At 40.2% G+C, this 20810-nt stretch overlaps 1 protein-coding gene across 4 annotated transcripts in view; it reads left to right on the top strand.

Moving 5' to 3' along the window:
* The window catches only part of sh3pxd2b (SH3 and PX domains 2B), a 146292-nt gene extending 134625 nt beyond the window's left edge, over positions 1–11667 (top strand). For all 4 annotated transcript variants that reach the window (XM_051933345.1, XM_051933346.1, XM_051933348.1 and 1 more), the window contains one exon: positions 4843–11667. In XM_051933345.1, the coding sequence (XP_051789305.1) occupies positions 4843–6366 (1524 nt within the window). In that variant the 3' untranslated portion in view covers positions 6367–11667. The remainder of the gene's footprint in view (positions 1–4842) is intronic.
* Positions 11668–20810: the final 9143 nt, after the last annotated feature.

Genomic DNA, 20810 nt, shown 5'->3' with positions numbered 1-20810 from the left:
CCCGTTAATACCAGAAGTGATTTCACAACATTGGGCCCTTAAGCAAGGCCCTCAATCTGCCATTGTTCCATTTTAGGTATGATGCTAACCTGCATCCAGCCCTGCAAGAAGGTCCACCAACTTACAGAGTGGTAGGATTGGCACTCCAGCCACCGTAGAAAAAACCTCACACTGTTCTATTCCATTCGGACTAGTGTGGTACTGAGATGTCACCTGTTGCACAGCTGCACTCGAGTCCTAATTTGGGATCCTGAGGTGGTTCATTGTGTGGTGGGTGCGGCAATACTCTGTATCAGTGCATGCTCCTAACCTACCTATCACATAAACTGCACTATGAGGAGCTGTGCAAGTCTATAAACTCCTTCCATGTAATCAGCCAACTTTGCACTGTTCACATCGGCTCCACAGCTAATAATTTTTAATCACTGCTACGATAATAAGGACATCTTTAGTGGTTATAGTTCTGCAGTATCAAATGTGCTTGAGTTTACCATATCATATAATGCACGGTTTATTGATATTGTTCAACTACATGTGTAAAAAATAAAAGTAATTTTAAAAAATTATTTTACAAAAATGTTTGTGACTAGTAGCACTCTTGTCTATTTAGTATATACAGTGCATCTGGAAAGTATTCACAGCGCATCACTTTTTCCACATTTTGTTATGTTACAGCCTTATTCCAAAATGGATTAAATTCATTTTTTTCCTCAGAATTCTACACACAACACCCCATAATGACAACGTGAAAAATGTTTACTTGAGATTTTTGCAAATTTATTAAAAATAAAAAAATTGAGAAAGCACATGTACATAAGTATTCACAGCCTTTGCCATGAAGCTCAAAATTGAGCTCAGGTGCATCCTGTTTCCCCTGATCATCCTTGAGATGTTTCTGCAGCTTAATTGGAGTCCACCTGTGGTAAATTCAGTTGATTGGACATGATTTGGAAATGCGCATATCTGTCTATATAAGGTCCCACAGTTGACAGTTCATGTCAGAGAACAAACCAAGCATGAAGTCAAAGGAATTGTCTATAGACCTCTGAGACAGGATTGTCTCGAGGCACAAATCTGGGGAAGGTTACAGAAAAATTTCTGCTGCTTTGAAGGTCCCAATGAGCACAGTGGCCTCCATCATCCATAAGTGGAAGAAGTTCGAAACCACCAGGACTCTTCCTAGAGCTGGCCGGCCATCTAAACTGAGCAATCGGGGGAGAAGGGCCTTAGTCAGGGAGGTGACCAAGAACCCGATGGTCACTCTGTCAGAGCTCCAGAGGTCCTCTGTGGAGAGAGGAGAACCTTCCAGAAGGACAACTCTGCAGCAATCCACCAATCAGGCCTGTATGGTAGAGTGGCCAGACAGAAGCCACTCCTTAGTAAAAGGCACATTGCAGCCCGTCTGGAGTTTGCCAAAAGGCACCTGAAGGACTCTCAGACCATGAGAAAGAAAATTCTCTGGTCTGATGAGACAAAGATTGAACTCTTTGGTGTGAATGCCAGGCATCACGTTTGGAGGAAACCAGGCACCGCTCATCACCAGGTCAATACCATCCCTACAGTGAAGCATGGTGGTGGCAGCATCATGCTGTGGAGATGTTTTTCAGCGGCAGGGAATGGAAGACTAGTCAGGATAAAGGGAAAGATAACTGCAGCAATGTACAGAGACATCCTGGATGAAAACCTGCTCCAGAGCGCTCTTGACCTCAGACTGGGGCAACGGTTCATCTTTCAACAGGACAACGACCCTAAGCACACAGCCAAAATATCAAAGGAGTGGCTTCAGGACAACTCTGTGAATGTCCTTGAGTGGCCCAGCCAGAGCCCAGACTTGAATCCGATTGAACATCTCTGGAGAGATCTTAAAATGGCTGTGCACCGACGCTTCCCATCCAACCTGATGGAGCTTGAGAGGTGCTGCAAAGAGGAATGGGCGAAACTGGCCAAGGATAGGTGTGCCAAGCTTGTGGCATCATATTCAACAAGACTTGAGGCTGGAATTGCTGCCAAAGGTGCATCGACAAAGTATTGAGCAAAGGCTGTGAATACTTATGTACATGTGCTTTCTCAGTTTTTTTATTTTTAATAAATTTGCAAAAACCTTAAGTAAACTTTTTTCATGTTGTCATTATGGGGTGTTGTGTGTAGAATTCTGAAGAAAAAAATGAATTTAATCCATTTTGGAATAAGGTTGTAACATAACAAAATGTGGAAAAAGTGATGTGCTGTGAATACTTTCCGAATGCACTGTATGTTTGTTTTGTAACCTCATATTAGTTGCATAATTTATTCACTTCATTTAATCTTTTATCTCTGTCCCTACCAAGCTGGACTGAATAGCTACTTACTATCTGCAGCAACTTCTTCCAGCTCTTCTTATGGAACTACCAAATAGATATGGAGAGAGAATCCTTCAGCATGTAATAACCCCTTCTCCTAGTTAGCCATGTCTGTTACCACAAACCACACCCTTCCTGGAGGCATCCAGAGGCACCATAACTACATGCCCAAACCACAATGACTAGCACTTCTTGATCTGTAGAAACAGTAGTTCTACTCCAAGGTCCGCACATATTGCCGAGCTACACATAACTTCATGGACAAGTGAAGCCAGAACCTCTATGTAGGAACCAAATTTTGTCATCTTGTAGTAGTTAACCTTATTTTTTTAACCACCACCTATTAATGAATATGAGGATACAGACCAGTAAATCAAAACCTTAAACTGAGGATCTCACGCCTACTTTACCACTATGGTCCAGTACAATATCTGCAGAACTTCTGTCACTACACTGATTCCTTGGTTATCGCCTCTGCCTGCACTCATGAATAAGACCCTGAGGTATTTGATAGGACAATGTGAGACTGTATATTATAACAATAGATTGTTAATTTCAGTGTTTCTAAAATACAATAAATCCCTGTTAGTTTATGTACCTATAAAGGGCACCATGTGATTGACCATTTTATCTGTGCTGCAGTAACTGTACTTCAAGTGCTATACTAGATAGAGGGAATTTCTCTCTCAGATAGCATGGAGGTGCCTGACAATTCCTCACCAGAAACTGGGCATTGTTATTAGAGGTCAACAAGTCTAGCCATACCTACTGCTATACAACAACACACAGAGAACATGACAAAGAGAAACGTCAGTCTCCTTATTTAGTACGAGGTTGGATAAGGAAGAGTACCATGAAATTTGATATTTTATCAAATTAACTTGTTTTATAGGGTTGAAACATTCTCAATCCAGCCAAACACACACTTGAGGCTATCTCAAAATGTGTGTGGTTCCCTTTGTATTCTAAATTATTAATCTTATTCTGACCTGTCCCATTAGTTTTATCACTGCTTCTTTCTCAGATACCCTTGTTTAAGGTGGTAAGGTACAATTTTTTGTAATCACTCTGTGACAAAGAAAAGTTGTGTGCAAGAGCAATGATTAAATTTATACGAAAGCACGGGTGAGGGTTGATTTGTTTTCAATCCTATTTTTTGTAAAAATTGATCTATTTGTATGGAATGATTACAATAAACTCAATAAAAATTACACAGATCAATGCCAGATCAGCATACGTTTTGCTTTGCTTTTATGCTTGCAGCTGCCAGTGGGGAGCCATTTAATAGGTTAACCTGAAAATAAGTTCAGCAGACACATGTATAGTGAGTGTTTGGACTCTTTTACTGTTGCTCCAGCATAACAAAAGATGTCTTGGTGCCATGCGTATTATTATTTCAACAAACAATACTGCTAGTGTGATGAGGACCAAATCTTCAATTTTGTGTGAGCAAGTGGCCACACATATTATAGTATGAATGTAAACGCAGTAAGATACTAATGATGATGACAGTCAACAGAATTTCTTTTATGCATGAGAAACCAAAAGGAACATCACAATGACTTGGCTAGATTATAGTAAAGTGCTTATGTCAACACTCTGCACTATTTATGTACAAAAATGTGCCTTCTAAGAAATGCCTCATATCCTGGATTGACAACTCACAGAGGTGGGGCAACATTCACTTTGTCCACTGTGATATCCATCATTTTTCATTTAACCCTGACTTCATTTAGTGTAGTGTTAGAATCAAGCAGTCTGAACTACTATGGATTGATGTTAAATCATGTTTTACAAGTTGCACTTCTCCTCATGTGGCAGTTGAATCCTGATTCCACATATGGAGATAGTGTGAACAATCATGCAGTAGAGACAGTTCTCTTGAACAGTACATCCTAAAAACAGAGCTGGTCACTTCTCTTTGCTGTCAGGTTTAGTTTGAACCATTATATGACCTTTTATAGAAAACCTACTTGGTGTCATTTTTCAATAGGAAAACACTGGACCACAAATAGTGTCATCGTCCAGGAATGCCTACGTGATGTCAGTAATGTTCCTCAGACTAGTCATGTCCCTGGATATATTTGTGATAAGAATATGTCAGGATTTCTCAGATGCGCATCATGTTCTTCACTATGAAGGAATATTTGCACAATGTGTGGTTGCATGTGTGACCAAATGCCATTCTGACCTAACAATGCAACACATGGCAGGTTTTGCTGCTCATTATGGGAATTTTACCCACACAAAACAATCCTCTTGTGTACTATCACTTTGGCCTGATTAATAATTACTCTTCTTTAATTTTACAACCATGCTGTACATGACACCTTTTTTGAGGAGAAAACTTTGTTCTTTAAAGTCTAGATCCTGAGGATCTGGACCACTTTCACACTGCTTGGAATATATATTATTGCTTACTTATCTTCAGACTAGTGACAAATTAACATTACTGGATTGGTTCTGGCCCATTCTCATCCTTTATTCTATGTTCTTGTCCTAGGTTATAGAAAAGAATTCCAGTGGTTGGTGGTATATACAGATTGATGACAAGGAAGGCTGGGCTCCTATTACCTTCATAGATAAGTACAAGAAAACTAGCAATGCATCTAGGCCAGCATTTCTGGCTCCACTTCCAAATGAAATGAACCAATTAAGAATCGATGACAGAGCACCAGAAGATGTTACCAAGCATTCTAGAGCTCTTCCTGATGAGCCTTCCACAAGTGGTGAATCTATGGCTAAACCAAAACTTAAAGACTGGAAGTGTAAAGAGCTAAGTAAACCTAGCTGTCCAGATAATAAGGTGTTATCCAGTGCATTTCCAGGAAGTTCAACCAATGGGACATATTTTACAGAGGAGGAAAAACCTGCACTTCCACCACGAAAAGAGTCCATCAATAAAAGTCTAGACACAGACATCAATGAAAAGCAAAGATCTGAACCTTCACGAGCACCACCATGCAAGCCTCCAGCTCCAGGGTCAGTTTTGCCCATGATGCCACCAAAGCCAGTTGCTTTTAAAGGAGACAGATTGGCAGAACAGAGAAAAGATGACAAGAATAAAATGTTACACCTGAAAAATGAAATGGGAATTGAATGCGGACATAAGGTTTCTGCCAAAGAAGTGAAAAAGTTGAATCTGAAGCCTGTGACAAAATCTGGAAAAGTCAAAGTTGACTCCTTAGAGGAAAAGACAGAGGCAGCAAATCAGATGCCTTTTGTGAAGCCTAAACCACAGGTCAGGCCCAAACCTCTCCCTGCCCCTCGACTTGAAACTAGCAGTGACGATAAGGTTGATATCACTAACCTACGGAGCAGACTGCGGCCTGCTAGACCATGTGACAAGGGCTCTGAACAGGATGTGACACAGTTTTCTGATGCAGCAATTGATGTTCCTGCAGCCACAAAAGCTAATGATGATCCCAAGACTAATCCTAAGCAGCAAAACGGTCATGGCCTCAGTGAAAACGTTAAAGGCATCAAGTCGTCTTCAGAATTCTCAGGAAATGAGCCAGAAAGTGAGAAAAGCTTAGTTTCAAAAGAGGCCCCTCAGCGGCCAACTGTGCCCCCTCGAAGACCCCCACCACCAAAAAAAACAACAGCGCCATCAAGTCCGACAGAATCCAAAGTGCCATCTAAGGAGTCAGCAGATGTGAAAGTGGCTGGCCCACTACTCCGACCTCCTCCCTCCAAGCCCAAAGCTCTTTTGCCTCCTCCATTGAAAGATGAAATAAAATTGAAAGGAGCACCTGTCCCAAAGGTGGGTAGCAAAATTGGAGAGAAGATGGAGCCACCTAAAGAGAAACCTCCTCCTCTTTTAAAAGGAGACAATGCCCAACAAAAGGATGGAGTTTATGTGGCAGTGGCAGATTTTGAAGGAGATGAGCAGACCTCCAGCTTTAAAGAAGGAACAGAGTTTGATGTTCTAGAAAAGAACGTCAGTGGCTGGTGGTTTTGTAAAGCAGTGGCGGGTGGGTCAATATGTGAAGGCTGGATCCCTTCTAATTATTTGACAAAGAAATAATAATAATGAAACACTTGAGTTTTTCACAATATTTAATTTTTGATTTTTCTTATTTATAGCTGGTACCTTTTTAATATCAGTATTTCATTGCATTCCATTTGAATTAAAAGAAAGTGGAATAAATTGTTTAATGGGAGCTTGAACAATGCATTTTTCAGTCAGGGAAATGTGTCCACTAAATCAGTCATTTCTGGCCAAACAATAAGCATTGAAATGTCTCTCAGTGAAAATGTCACTTGTTTTACATTTTACATGCTTTTTATCATAACCTCTACACTTGCAAACTGATAAACATTATAACTTAACAGCATTTTTAACCTTACTATATTGCTTAAGCGTAATGCAAATTTGCATTAAGTTAGAATGTATCCAAATAATCAATGTTAGCCTTAAAAATATGTAGCAGAACAATTCAGAAATCCACAGGGATGTTGTGTGGCAATGGAGTGAGACGCAATTTCCAACAAATTTGCCAAATTAACCTGATTACCTCAGATACTGATCTCATTTACTTGATATACAACCTTTCTAACCTGAACATCATCCCAGACTAAGTTACTTCATTTCACCTGTCTGTAGACTCTTCTAGAAATGCAATAAATGCATCTGAAGTGGCTTTGTACAGGTCACACAGAGGTCATGCTGAAAGTGTTTTGAAATGACACTCCAATGCTTTAGCCATTAGGCCATGTTGCTCACTTCCACAAATATCACGTTGTATTTTTAAATTCATTACCTATAGTATGTTTCCATTTTTATTCCTATTACGGCAACATTATTTTCCACCATTTTCTTTTACTTAGTTACTGTAGTTCTTCCAGTTGGGGAAAACCTTCTTTGTCCAATGGAAAAGCCCTACAGGCATTCTGACTAATGGATATGTTTTACATTTTTTTTAATAATGTATATACTTTTTTAGATTTTGTAGTAAAGTGTTAAAGTACATTGCATATTTACATTTTTCTTTTTTGTACAATGGGATTGATTCCTTTTATTTACAATAAGCACATATATCAGGAAATTTGTTTTCATTCTCCTGTAAGTGCAATTTTAAGCAAAGTGTCTCAAGCTTGCAGATCCCTACATTTCCACTGTACCAAAGTAAAATTTCAAATTTTGCATATTTGTTACAGCTGCAGCAGTTACAGTTCATGTGGCTCATCACAGCCTATAAGTAAAATTACTGATCTAAAATATGACACACCTACCAAGCTGGTCAATAATGTCTTTTGATTCCAGCTTTTACAGCTTACAATATTTCCAGCTTTCGTAACATTTAAAAAAAAAAAAATTGTTGGAAAACTGTAATGTATCCTCTCCAGCGTGCCTCCTGATACCTTGATGGGTGAAATATGAGCCTGTGAAGTGCATCATTACGAAAAGGTGCTTTACAGAATGCTAGGCTATAGATTTGAATAGGTCTGCTAAAATACAGTAACGCTTGACTGGTATCAAGCATTAAAAATCAGTAAATACCTAGTGCTAAGGAGAATTATTTTGTCTAATTTACCAGCTTTATGTGTAAAGGAGAAGCAGCAGCAATTGTGCAAAATTGGCGATTATCTGTGACGTCTGGTAGAAGAGCAGCTGCCATTATTTTTTTTTTTAACCAGTTTCTTGTGGCATCAAACTACAACCAAAGTCAATTATAATTCAAAGGAAAAAAATGCATGTTTGGTCTGCTAGACTCGTATTAAATGTGTAAATCACCAACATAACAGGATTAGCACCTGCAGCAGCTTACAGTGCATCCAGAAAGTATTCACAGCGCATCACTTTTTCCACATTTTGTTATGTTACAGCCTTATTCCAAAATGGATTAAATTCATTTTTTTCCTCAGAATTCTACACACAACACCCCATAATGACAACGTGAAAAAAGTTTACTTGAGGTTTTTGCAAATTTATTAAAAATAAAAAAACTGAGAAATCCCATGTACATAAGTATTCACAGCCTTTGCTCAATACTTTGTCGATGCACCTTTGGCAGCAATTCCAGCCTCAAGTCTTTTTGAAAATGATGCCACAAGCTTGGCACACCTATCCTTGGCCAGTTTCACCCATTCCTCTTTGCAGCACCTCTCAAGCTCCATCAGGTTGAATGGGAAGCGTCGGTGCACAGCCATTTTAAGATCTCTCCAGAGATGTTCAATCAGATTCAAGTCTGGGCTCTGACTGGGCCACTCAAGGACATTCACAGAGTTGTCCTGAAGCCACTCCTTTGATATCTTGGCTGTGTGCTTAGGGTTGTTGTCCTGCTAAAAGATGAACCGTCGCCCCAGTCTGAGGCCAAGAGCGCTCTGGAGCAGGTTTTCATCCAGGATGTCTCTGTACATTGCTGCAGTCATCTTTCCCTTTATCCTGACTAGTCTCCCAGTTCCTGCCACTGAAAAACATCCCCACAGCATGATGCTACCACCACCATGATGGTGCCAGGTTTCCTCCAAACGTGACGCCTGGCATTCACACCAAAGAGTTCAATCTTTGTCTCATCAGACCAGAGAATTTTCTTTCTCATGGTCTGAGAGTCCTTCAGGTGCCTTTTGGCAAACTCCAGGTGGGCTGCCATGTGCCTTTTACTAAGGAATGGCTTCCGTCTGGCCACTCTACCATACAGGCCTGATTGGTGGATTGCTGCAGAGATGGTTGTCCTTCTGGAAGGTTCTCCTCTCTCCACAGAGGACCACTGGAACTCTGACAGAGTGATCATCGAGTTCTTGGTCACCTCCCTGACTAAGACCCTTCTCCCCCGATCGCTCAGTTTAGATGGCCGGCCAGCTCTAGGAAGAGTCCTAGTGGTTTCGAACTTCTTCCACTTACGGATGATGGAGGCCACTGTGCTCATTGGGACCTTCAAAGCAGCAGAAAATTTTCTGTAACCTTCCCCAGATTTGTGCCTCGAGACAATCCTGTCTCGGAGGTCTACAGACAATTCCTTTGACTTCATGCTTGGTTTGTGCTCTGACATGAACTGTCAACTGTGGGACCTTATATAGACAGGTGTGTGCCTTTCCAAATCATGTCCAATCAACTGAATTTACCACAGGTGGACTCCAGTTAAGCTGCAGAAACATCTCAAGGATGATCAGGGGAAACAGGATGCACCTGAGCTCAATTTTGAGCTTCATGGCAAAGGCTGTGAATACTTATGTACATGTGCTTTCTCAATTTTTTTATTTTTAATAAATTTGCAAAAATCTCAAGTAAACTTTTTTCACGTTGTCATTATGGGGTGTTGTGTGTAGAATTCTGAGGAAAAAAATGAATTTAATCCATTTTGGAATAAGGCTGTAACATAACAAAATGTGGAAAAAGTGATGCGCTGTGAATACTTTCAGGATGCACTGTACATCTTTAGAAATTTTGTTTTCATTCTCTATGCTCCAAAAGGCACAATTTCAGTCTTTTCTTACTTTTTAAATGAGAGATGTTGCTTTACGTGACAAGACTGAAAACAATAATGAGCACTTACATGTTGAAAAGCTTTTACACAAGCAACAAGTTTACTTGGAAATAAAGGAGCAAGACAGACTATGCTATGCTCAGTTATTAAGGGGTTTCAGTGAAGAGGCAGTGAGCCATCGTTTAAGCTGAAAGTGCATTTAATTTTTACTTATTAGGTCAGTATAATAAAACTGGAGGAGTTCCTGCTAGGCGCCTTTTACTGTCTTAATGTGGCTCTGTAGCCTATTCACTATGACATGCAGCAGTTAAAGTTTACTATATGGCCACCATCCAAGTTCTGAAACCTGAAAAAAGACATACTGAGCCGACTCATTTTTGTTGTCTGTGCACCACAAAGTCAAGAGTTATTTAGAGCAAAGGAATATGAATATTAGGCTAGGTCCAGTTAAAAATAAATATATAAGTGGATTATTCTGTGACAAACTACGTATGAGATTGGTCAGGAAAGACAAGGAAATCAAATTTTGGGTTACAGGAACAAGGCAGGAATCAATAATGGATGTGATGCCAGCCCATTGCAAATGCTGATTACATGACAGTAATGATTATTACTGCTCCTACTATTATTACCTCTACAGCAGTCCCAATGTTCCAGAATCCTGGGTTCAAATCCTAGCCTATTTATTGTAAATGTACAGTATTTAATAAGAAGCTAAAACTGAAACTTTGTCAACTTTTAAAAAGTATCTGGAAGAAATACTAGGACAAATGATCTATTATTCTGCAAATCGAGCTTCAGGGATCCAATGGTTTCCTTTAGCTTGTCAAACTTTTGTTCCTGTTATTGAGTTTGCATAATCTTGTGGTGCCAAAGAGGAATTGCACTATGCACTCTGCTTTGCCCCTTTAAGACATGGAGCAGCAGACACCTTTAATTTGACTTGGTGCTAGTGACAGTACTTATGAATGTCCCCTGTGATGAACCACTGTCTTCTCCAGAGCGGGTTTCTGCCTTGCACCCAGTATGGTTGGTATAAGCTCTTATCCCACTGCAACACCATGTTGGTAAAGGGTATGAACTACATCGGTTCTTTGGGTTGCATTGGACTAATGCTCTATTCAGGGCTGGCTCCTGCCTTATGGCTGTTGCTGCCAGGGTAGACTGCAGCTCCTCTCAACCCTTAACCCTGCAGTAGAGTTCAGAAAATGGATGGAATAATAGAAATATTGCTAGCACTGCAAGCATTAAAAAGTTTACAGTCAGAGAATTTGGTAATACAATGTAAAAAGAAAGACAGTACCAGTGTTATGAATGGGAATGTGTTGAAAAAGATGAAGTGGGGTGATGTGGAGCAATATTGACCCTGGGAAATCAGGAATGGATGTGGCATAGTTCTACATTACAGTCATGTCAGATAAATAAAGGCAAAGAATTTAACCATTGCATAACTGATTTTGCATCAAAATACACAATCTGGATTTATTTAATGTCACTTCCACAATTTAATAATGAGACTTAACCCTCTAATGTATTAAATGACAAGTAGTGAAAAGCCACTTGAAACATAATAAAAAACGTAATGCTATGCTGCTTCTTACGTACAAATTATGATTATGTTCTCAAAACATCCAGTGCCTAAACATTTGCCAGCAGGGTGACTACAAAAGCCAATGAAAGAAACCAAAGTGCTGCCATTCTCTTCTATTCCTAGGGCAGCTTAAATGAAAATAAATGCTGAACTGGATTGTGGTTATGAACTTACCAGACTTAACAGTGCACGCTGAAACTAGAGCTAGGTGTTTCCATCATGTATGTTTAAAGTACTGTAACATCTCTTTTATTTTGCAAATGTTTATTTTATACAAAGTGAATAAATATTTCTCATAGCACAAAAACCTGTTGCTCTAGTTATTGGAAAACACTTTCATACAAATGGGTTAAATCAGAAAGAAGGGTGACAGAGAAACTGGCACTGTTTCAAAATAGAACAACATTATGATTTCTGTACTGCACTCTAAACTACTGGTCAGAAGTTTTAGAATACCTCAGTTGACCTAAAATTGTGAAAAGGTAAGCAGTAAACAGCCAGAGATTTCAAATTTAGGTTAGCAAAAACTGAAAAAAGGGAAATATCAGAATATTACAACTGGGCCTTCTTTAGGGAACAACTAATAGTTTACAATTTACAGATGTTCTGCAGCAATTGAAGTAAATTAAGCCTTGTAAATGGAAGCAAACAATTTGCACAGGTGTCCTAACTTCTGTTGATTACTTAAAAACCCTCTGTCTTAAAGCAGAGTTGGGCAGACTGTTACTACACCCTCTGAAATACAACGTGGACTATATTACACTGTACAGTGTTGTAAATTGCAGTGATAATGGCAAGAAAATGGCAATTAACACATGACATGAGGCAGGGCATTATTACCCTCAGAAGTGTAGGCTTTTCATTTAGAGAAATTATAAGAAAAACATCAAAGTGACTGTGAGTACAATGGTGTCCTGTACAATCCAAAAGCAATTGGAGACTGGAAGAAACTGATAGGAAGAGATCTGGAAGACCCAAAGTCACAACCCAATCAGAAGACAAGTTTCTGAGGGGCACCTGCTTGCGTGATAGGCGCCTCACAGCACAACAGCTTCAAGAAGAGCTTACCAGTGGTCGAAAAGAGCAAATCTCTGTTTCTTCTGTGAAGAGGAGACTTTGTTCTGCAGGTTTGGCAGAGTAAGTAGCAGCAAGAAAGCCATTGCTTAAAGGACAAAATCAGGCCTTGAAGTACCAGCTGTGGACTACTGCAGACTCGAAGAAAGTCGTATGGACTGGCGAATCAAAATCTTCAGTTCATCGCACGGAGTGTTTGTGCATAATTGAGGTAAAAGGATGATTCCTCAGTGTGTGACACCAACTGTCACACATGAAAAAGGAAGTGTGATGGTTTTGGGATGGATTTAGAGTTGGTGACTTGCACAGAGTGACTGGCATTTTGAATCAAAATGTTTACCACAGTTTGGTTGTTATACCAGCAAAAGGTGGCTAATTTGATGAATCAAAAATTTCAATAAATGTTTGTAGATTCTGATTCATGGACTGTGTTCTATGCCTTGATTTCATGAAACATTAAGACATTAAACTGTTTTATTTATATATATATATATATATATATATATATATATATATATATATATATATATATATATATGTATATATATATATACTACTCAAAAAAATTAAAGGAACACTTTTTAATCAGAGTATAGCATCAAGTCAATGAAACATCTGGGTTATTGATGTGGTCAGTTAAGTAGGACGGGGGCTGTTAATCAGTTTCATCTGCTTTTGTGTTAATAAAATTAACGTGCACTAGAGGGGCAACAATGAGACGACCCCCAAAACAGGAATGGTTTAACAGGTGGAGGCCACTGACATTTTTCCCTCCTCATCTTTTCTGACTGTTTTTTCACTAGTTTTGCATTTGGCTACAGTCAGTGTAACTACTGGTAGCATGAGGAGATACCTGGACCCTACAGAGGTGGCACAAGTAGTTCAACTTCTCCAGGATGGCACATCAATACGTGCCATTGCCAGGAGGTTTGCTGTGTCTCCTGGCACAGTCTTGAGGGCATGAAGGAGATTCCAGGAGACAGGCAGTTATTCTAGGAGAGCTGGACAAGGCCGTAGAAGGTCCTTAACCCATCAGCAGAACCGGTATCTGCTCCTTTGGGCAAGGAGGAACAGGATGAGCACTGCCAGAGCCCTACAAAATGACCTCCAGCAGGCCACTGGTGTGAATGTCTCTGACCAAACAATCAGAAACAGACTTCATCAGGGTGACCTGAGGGCCCGACATTTATATAATAGATCTATTATATAAAAGAAATCCAGGGACGAGACGAGACTTTTTAGCCTGGGACGAGACATGACTTTTTCAGAGAGATACTTTCAAGTCCCGTGAGACGAGACTTTGTGCCAAGAGATTTAACCACGCCCGGGGCAGGAAATAAAAGACAAAGAGTAGATGACAAAGTAGAACGTTGTAAAGAATTCAAAAACCTTGGTGCAATGCACATGCAGAGCAGGTTAGAGATAATGAAAGTACTAAAATTCGAAAGTCTCAAAAAAATAATAGTAAAGATCGCATTAGTGCAAACAAATGGAAATTATTACTCGGTGAAATAACGGAACAGCAAAAAGAGATTTAAACTTTAAGTCGGACACTTGTAGATCATCTATTTCGTGTTGCCATCAGGGAAAAGTAGTGTTTCTTCCCAATGAAAAGGCGTATCCGCGAGAATTAAAAGATTTGTTGTCTGGTGAAAGTGAAATCCATATACGCGAGCGGCAGAGATGTGAAGTGGCTGGCATGTAGCGCAGGCTGGGGGGTTTCACTTACCAATGGCACATAGCACAGGCCGGGGGGTTGGCGAGCGAAGCCCCCTAGTATATACATTTATACACAGATGGCTGCTGAGCTGTGCTCTTCAGTGTGTTGTCCTTTTGATGATAATGGTGTGTCAGAGGGAGGAAGGGATAAAGCAAGCAAATTTATAGATTCTCTGTCCAAACCCTTACACCAATAGAGTCTCGCTGTGCATAATGGCCTCTGATTCAAAACCAATCCCAAACAGCCATACTTCAGACCAATGGGTTTTGGTACAACTCATCCTCAGGTTACTAGCTTATTTTCATTGTTGAGTGAAGCTTGAAGCTAGGTAGTTTGGTCTCCTTGCAGGGGTTGGTTGAGAGTATATCCTGCAGAGAATCACTTGCCAGACTGGTTTTAGGCACTTTCTCCAACCCTACCTTAGAATTCCTCACCCTAAGTCAGTCCTAAAGACTGGGGGTTGGGGTTAGACATGAAAGTATTGCTGCTCTCATCCTCTTTAATAAAATCCCTGTGTGCGTCCATGTGTGTCTTCTGGTGAAGTGCACATGCACGGGACACTCTTTAATAAAGGACATCATTGCTGGGGAGAGTGCTGATTGGTTACTCGCGGACACGCACATAAAATCCATTGCTGGGGAGACGCCACACATACAATAATCAGCTACACGCCAGCACAGATTAAAATACTTGCTGGGGAGCTGCACAGTACTTGCTGGAAAGACGCCAAAGCCACGATTATCAGCTGCACACCACACATTACATCAGTTCCTGGGGAGACTCTGCTGATTGCCCACTGGCGGAAGTACAGGGAAGGGCGGAATGAGTGGCAGAGTCACCAGTCTCTAGCAGATGCTTCAAAGGCGGCCTGAAGCGTCACACAAGACAGAGAGGGCGGGACCTATAAAATATCGCGCGGCTGATCCAATTGGATTTCGGTAAATGAGGTAACACCTAAAACATAAGGTACGAAAAATCCAATCGGGTACTGAGACACGGAGACCAGCTTCCCCAAAGAGGTGGGATTAGTGTTTGTTGTTGTGCAAGTGTTCACTCTGAGGATGTCAGATTTGCAATTAAGAAGCTTGGCCCGGTAAAGTGTAAAGTGTCAGTCGTTGAAGGGGTTTTCCTAAATATATGAATTTTCATGACGTTACAATAGGATGACTTTTAAAAGTAGATTTATTTTTGTGCACATAAAATCTGTTGCTGGGGAGACGCCACACATACAATAATTAGCTGCACACTAGCACAGATTAAAATACTTGCTGGGGAACCGCACAGTACTTGCTGGAGAGACGCCACAGCAAGCTAAAATAAAGAGAGGCAGGATAGGAGATCTTCAAACAGACACAACACATCAATCAGCAGCCACAGAGGAGAGGATAAATGTAATATTAATTATACTTACTGTATTGTCATATACATTTCTATTTTATTTATATTATTATTTTACTTTAGGCTTCTTGTAAAAATATTTTTGACAAAAAAAATACGACCAACAAACAGAATGAGGTCAAGGTCCCTTGCCATTTAATATAGACTGTTCCTACTAATGTTTATGCACTACTGTTCTAGCGCCCATTATTGTAACAGGTTTAATGTCTAGTCAATGAAATAAAACACTAATATTCCATTTGATCTGTCTGACTTACAAATAAAGATATACAAAATATTTATCAACTTATATACAAAATTTTATGCCACAACACTTATGTAAACACTAACTTTAGAGTTTTTTTCTTCAGTTAAATAGCTACAGAAAATGGTTTATTTTGACTTTGGAAATATATTTTTGCAGCATAAGAGTTCACATTAAAAATACTGAATGCATAAATATGTGTACAAATCTTTTTGTCATGCACAAAATTATGATGACTTTCAAGGGGATTGGATACTTTTGCACACCACTGTATATGTGTGGGTATGTGTGTAAAAAATAAAGATAAACAGTATCTATAGATAAAGGTGATATAACAGGCATCATGCCATGTTTACATTTTGTAGTCCATTGCATAATTTAAATAAACATTAAAGCATATTTCACATGTTGTTGAAGTGTGTGTTATCTCCATGCCTAGATCGGAAAAGCTCTCCGATGCCCTTTAGAAAGAAGGTTATAGATGCCTAAGAGTCCACCATCCCACTGTCTGGAAGATCATCTACAAGTGGAGAAGATTTCAAACATGTTGTAAATTGTCAAGGCCAGGCCACCCCAAGATGTTCAGCCCAAAATGCAATGTGCTGAAAGAAGAAACCGAGAATTTGATCTGGGTACCTACAGAAACTACAGTAGTTTTCAAAGCGCACTAGTCTGCCAATAAAAAGATGCTACACAAATTAGGTCTTAATCGGAGGCGTGCCAAAAAGAAGCATTTACTGTCCAGAAAGAAGATCTGTGAAAGACTAAAGTTTCCCCTTGAATACTTAGGAAAAGACCAGGACTTCTGGAACAGTGTACTCCGGACAGACAAGACAAAGATAGATATTTGACCACAGTACCAGGAGACATGTTTGTCAAAAAGCAAAGGCAGAATTTAACGAGAAGAACCTGATACCAACAAATCTAAAGCATGGTGGTGGAAATGTTATGGTTTGGGTTTGTATTGCTGCATCAGGACCTGTGCAGATCACAAACATAGAATCCACTATGAATTCATCATTTTGGCAGTAGGTGTTTGAATGATAATGTGAGGCCATCTGTCAGAAGCTCATCTGAATGTGAAACATGACCATAACCACAAAAATACCAATAAAACCAGCAAGGACTGTCTGAAAAGAAAAGAATGGAGGGTTCCAGAATGGCCAAATCAAACCTTGGATCTGAATTACATTGACATGCTGTGGGGGAATTGAAACAAGCTGTGCATGCAAGATGCCCCTCAAACATCACACAGCTGAAAGAATTCTCCACAGAGGAATGGGAAAAACTTTCTCCCAGATGATGTCAGAAGATGCTAGACGGTCATATGAAAAATACCAGCTATTAGTGTCAAGGGTGTACTTACATTTTCCACAGATGGAGATGGCATATTTGTTTGTTTTTTCATTGAATAAATTGTTGAAAAGCCGAATTTTCATTGCTTTTTTCACCAATTACATCCTCTTTATCTAAGGCTACTCTTTAAATAATGATCAAATTTTGGTATGTCCACATAAGTTCAAAACGAAAAAAATATTTAATAGGGTGTACCTACTTTTTCACATATTTGCACAGACAGGACAGATTCTGTCCCCAAAAATTCTGAATCCTGGAGATGAGTCCAGCTGCAGACTTCCACAACTCCGCAATTCAGAAACTCTGATGGACAACCAATTGGATTGCAGGTTTTTCACATTTGATTTACATGACTTGAGTCAGATAACCTTCCCCTAACCCTAACCTTAACCACAGTGTAACCAGGCATTATCTCAGACATAGACTATAAAAGGATAGCCTCTTCAATGACGTGAAGCTCTGGAGGTCCACAGCTAGAGTCTATTGGAATTTTACAAAGAGGCGGATGGATACTAAAAAGGTGGGAAAAGTGTCAGAAGTTGACATAACTTTACTGAAAATGTCAGCTTTTGTTGGTGTGAAGGCTGAAAGAATCAAGTCAAATCATGTCGGATCCCGTTTCGCCTTTAAATCCGGCATTCTAACAAACAAGATTTAAGTAAACATTTGTAGGTAAACTAATACAGCTTTCAATGCATTGGTTGTATACAGTGGGGCAAAAAAGTATTTAGTCAGCCCCCAATTGTGCAAGTTCTCCCACTTAAAAAGATGAGAGAGGCCTGTAATTTTCATCATAGGTATACCTCAACTATGAGAGACAAAATGAGATTAAAAAAATCCAGAAAAATCACATTTTCTTCAAAGTCTGATTTTTGAAGAATTTATTTGCAAATTATGGTGGAAAAAAAGTATTTGGTCAATAACAAAAGTTCATCTCAATACTTTGCTATATACCCTTTGTTGGCAATGACAGAGGTCAAACGTTTTCTGTAAGTCTTCACAAGGTTTTCACACACTGTTGCTGGTATTTTGGCCCATTCCTCCATGCAGATCTCCTCTAGAGCAGTGATGTTTTGGGGCTGTCGCTGGGCAACACGGACTTTCAACTCCCTCTAAAGATTTTCTATGGGGTTGAGATCTGGAGACTGGCTAGGCCACTCCAGGACCTTGAAATGCTTCTTACGAAGCCACTCCTTCATTACCCAGGTGGTGTGTTTGGGATCATTGTCATGCTGAAAGACCCAGCCACATTTCACCTTCAATGCCCTTGCTGATGGAAGGAGGTTTTCACTCAAAATCTGACGATACATGGCCCCATTCATTCTTTCCTTTACACGGATCAGTTGTCCTGGTCCCTTTGCAGAAAAACAGCCCCAAAGCATGATGTTTCCACCCCCATGCTTTACAGTAGGTATGGTGTTCTTTGGATGCAACTCAGCATTCTTTCTCCTCCAAACACGACGAGTATAGCTTTTTCATCTGACCATATGACATTCTCCCAATCCTCTTCTGGATCATCCAAATGCTCTCTAGCAAACTTTAGACGGGCCTGGCTTAAGCAGGGGGACACGTCTGGCACTGCAGGATTCGAGTCCCTGGCGGCGTAGTGTGTTACTGATGGTAGCCTTTGTTACTTTGGTCCCAGCTCTCTGCAGGTCATTCACTAGGTCCCCCCGTGTGGTTCTGGGATTTTTGCTCACCGTTCTTGTGATCATTTTGACCCCACGGGGTGAGATCTTGCGTGGAGCCTCAGATCGAGGGAGATTATCAGTGGTCTTGTATGTCTTCCATTTTCTAATAATTGCTCCCACAGTTGATTGAGCCTCTTACAGAAGAAGTTACAGGTCTGTGAGAGCCAGAAATCTTGCTTGTTTGTAGGTGACCAAATACTTATTTTCCACCATAATTTGCAAATAAATTCTTTAAAAATCAGACAATGTGATTTTCTGGATTTTTTTTTTTCTCATTTTGTCTATCATAGTTGAGGTATACCTATGATGAAAATTACAGGCCTCTCTCATCTTTTTAAGTGGGAGAACTTGCACAATTGGTGGCTGACTAAATACTTTTTTGCCCCACTGTATATGGTGCGTGCCTACTGCAACTTGGTCTCTTGACAGTTTAACTTGGTACGCCTGGGATTTGTTGCCTGTGTGTAAAGCTAAGCACAGGGGCAACTTCCAGAGGTCGTAGGCTTTGCCATACCTGCCTAATTATATTGTACGTCAGCACAATGGCACGTGCATAAAATGTACAGAATGATAAACTGGAGCGCCTAAACTAAACTATTTACACATACAGGGCATGTAATTGAATTGCAAATGTATACAGTAACAATCTTAGTGTCTTAATAGTTTCTCCTCCTTTAACGATTACTTAATCATACTTGTTCTGTGCCCTTGTGACACTCGATCTATCCCATCTGTCGGTTCCCCAGTACTCACGGCTTGGTCTCTTCAAGTCCAACTTACTTCAGATCTGCGCTGTGCTCCCCCGTCACGTGCCGGCCCACTCACGTGCACTGGGCGTTCTTCAGCGGTGTCGCCTTCCCAATCCGCGCTTTTTTCGACTTGCTCTGGAGAAACATTCAAATCCTTAAAACTCTCAGCTCAGGGTAAGCACTTTCTTCAAAATAACCAAGCACAGTCGTTCCCCTGTGCACCATTACTATTTTTGCCTCCATATTCCGTGGTCACCCCTTTTTACTCGTATATTTCTGCAAGCTTATTTTTCTCTGGGCACATACTTCCACATCCGCCATTACAATGTCAGACTTGATTTTGCGAAGTGTCTTTTTTTCCTTTCTCAGTGGTATTCATTTACGTTCTCTTTTATTCATGTTTCCAAAACCTTACATTTTGTGAACGTTAGATATTCCTGGATTTTAAATTGTAAATTAAAACCCTGGCTTATGCATTTCTGAATTGCAGTAGTCAGTCAAGCGGTGGGGTTGTCAGATGTGCTCTGTTCGACAATTAAAACTAAAAATCCGAAAAATGCCCGACTTTAGCATGTTTATAGTAGGGTTATTACACGCTCACATGGGCATGTAATTCATAAATTGTATACTTATTTGTTTCGTTTAATTTCAGCATCATTTTTCAAGCGCTTCTCGTTTATATTTGAACGAAGCAAAGTGTGCAATAGTCGTTCGTTAATTGCTAGATGCCAAAAAGGGAGCTACTGGCTGAGCGCCATGTTGACAGCAAAAAGCACGCTCAGAATGTCTACGTCACTTAGCATGTTGACGTCACATTTTAATCCTTTGGCCAGGTGTATACAAGTAAATATTGCTGCAGACCGGAGTAAAATGGGCGTGAAAATCATTTTCGAGTTCAGCCAGACGCATGCTCCAGCGGACGGTCCTGCTACGCAAGCGTTTTACTGTTTATACTTAAACGCGCGTACTTTTACGTAAATCTGGAGGAATCCAGCAGGTGGCAGTGCGAGATATTATCACGGTGAGAGCAGGTTCAGCGTCTCTGTGTTGTGAATTGCCTGGAACATCCACTAAATTCCGATGACACCTTACTGCAATATCTCTGAAAAGGATGTTTAATAATTAAATCCATCAATCCAGGGATGTGTCCATTCCAGCAAGCACTGGGCACGAGGCAGAAACAATCCCTGGACGGGGCATCAGCTCATCGCAAGGTGA

Source organism: Erpetoichthys calabaricus, chromosome 11, assembly GCF_900747795.2.
Source record: "Erpetoichthys calabaricus chromosome 11, fErpCal1.3, whole genome shotgun sequence".
Taxonomy (NCBI): domain Eukaryota; kingdom Metazoa; phylum Chordata; class Cladistia; order Polypteriformes; family Polypteridae; genus Erpetoichthys; species Erpetoichthys calabaricus.
The sequence above is the reverse complement of the archived record's forward strand: the minus strand, read 5'-3'. Positions and strand labels throughout refer to the sequence as shown.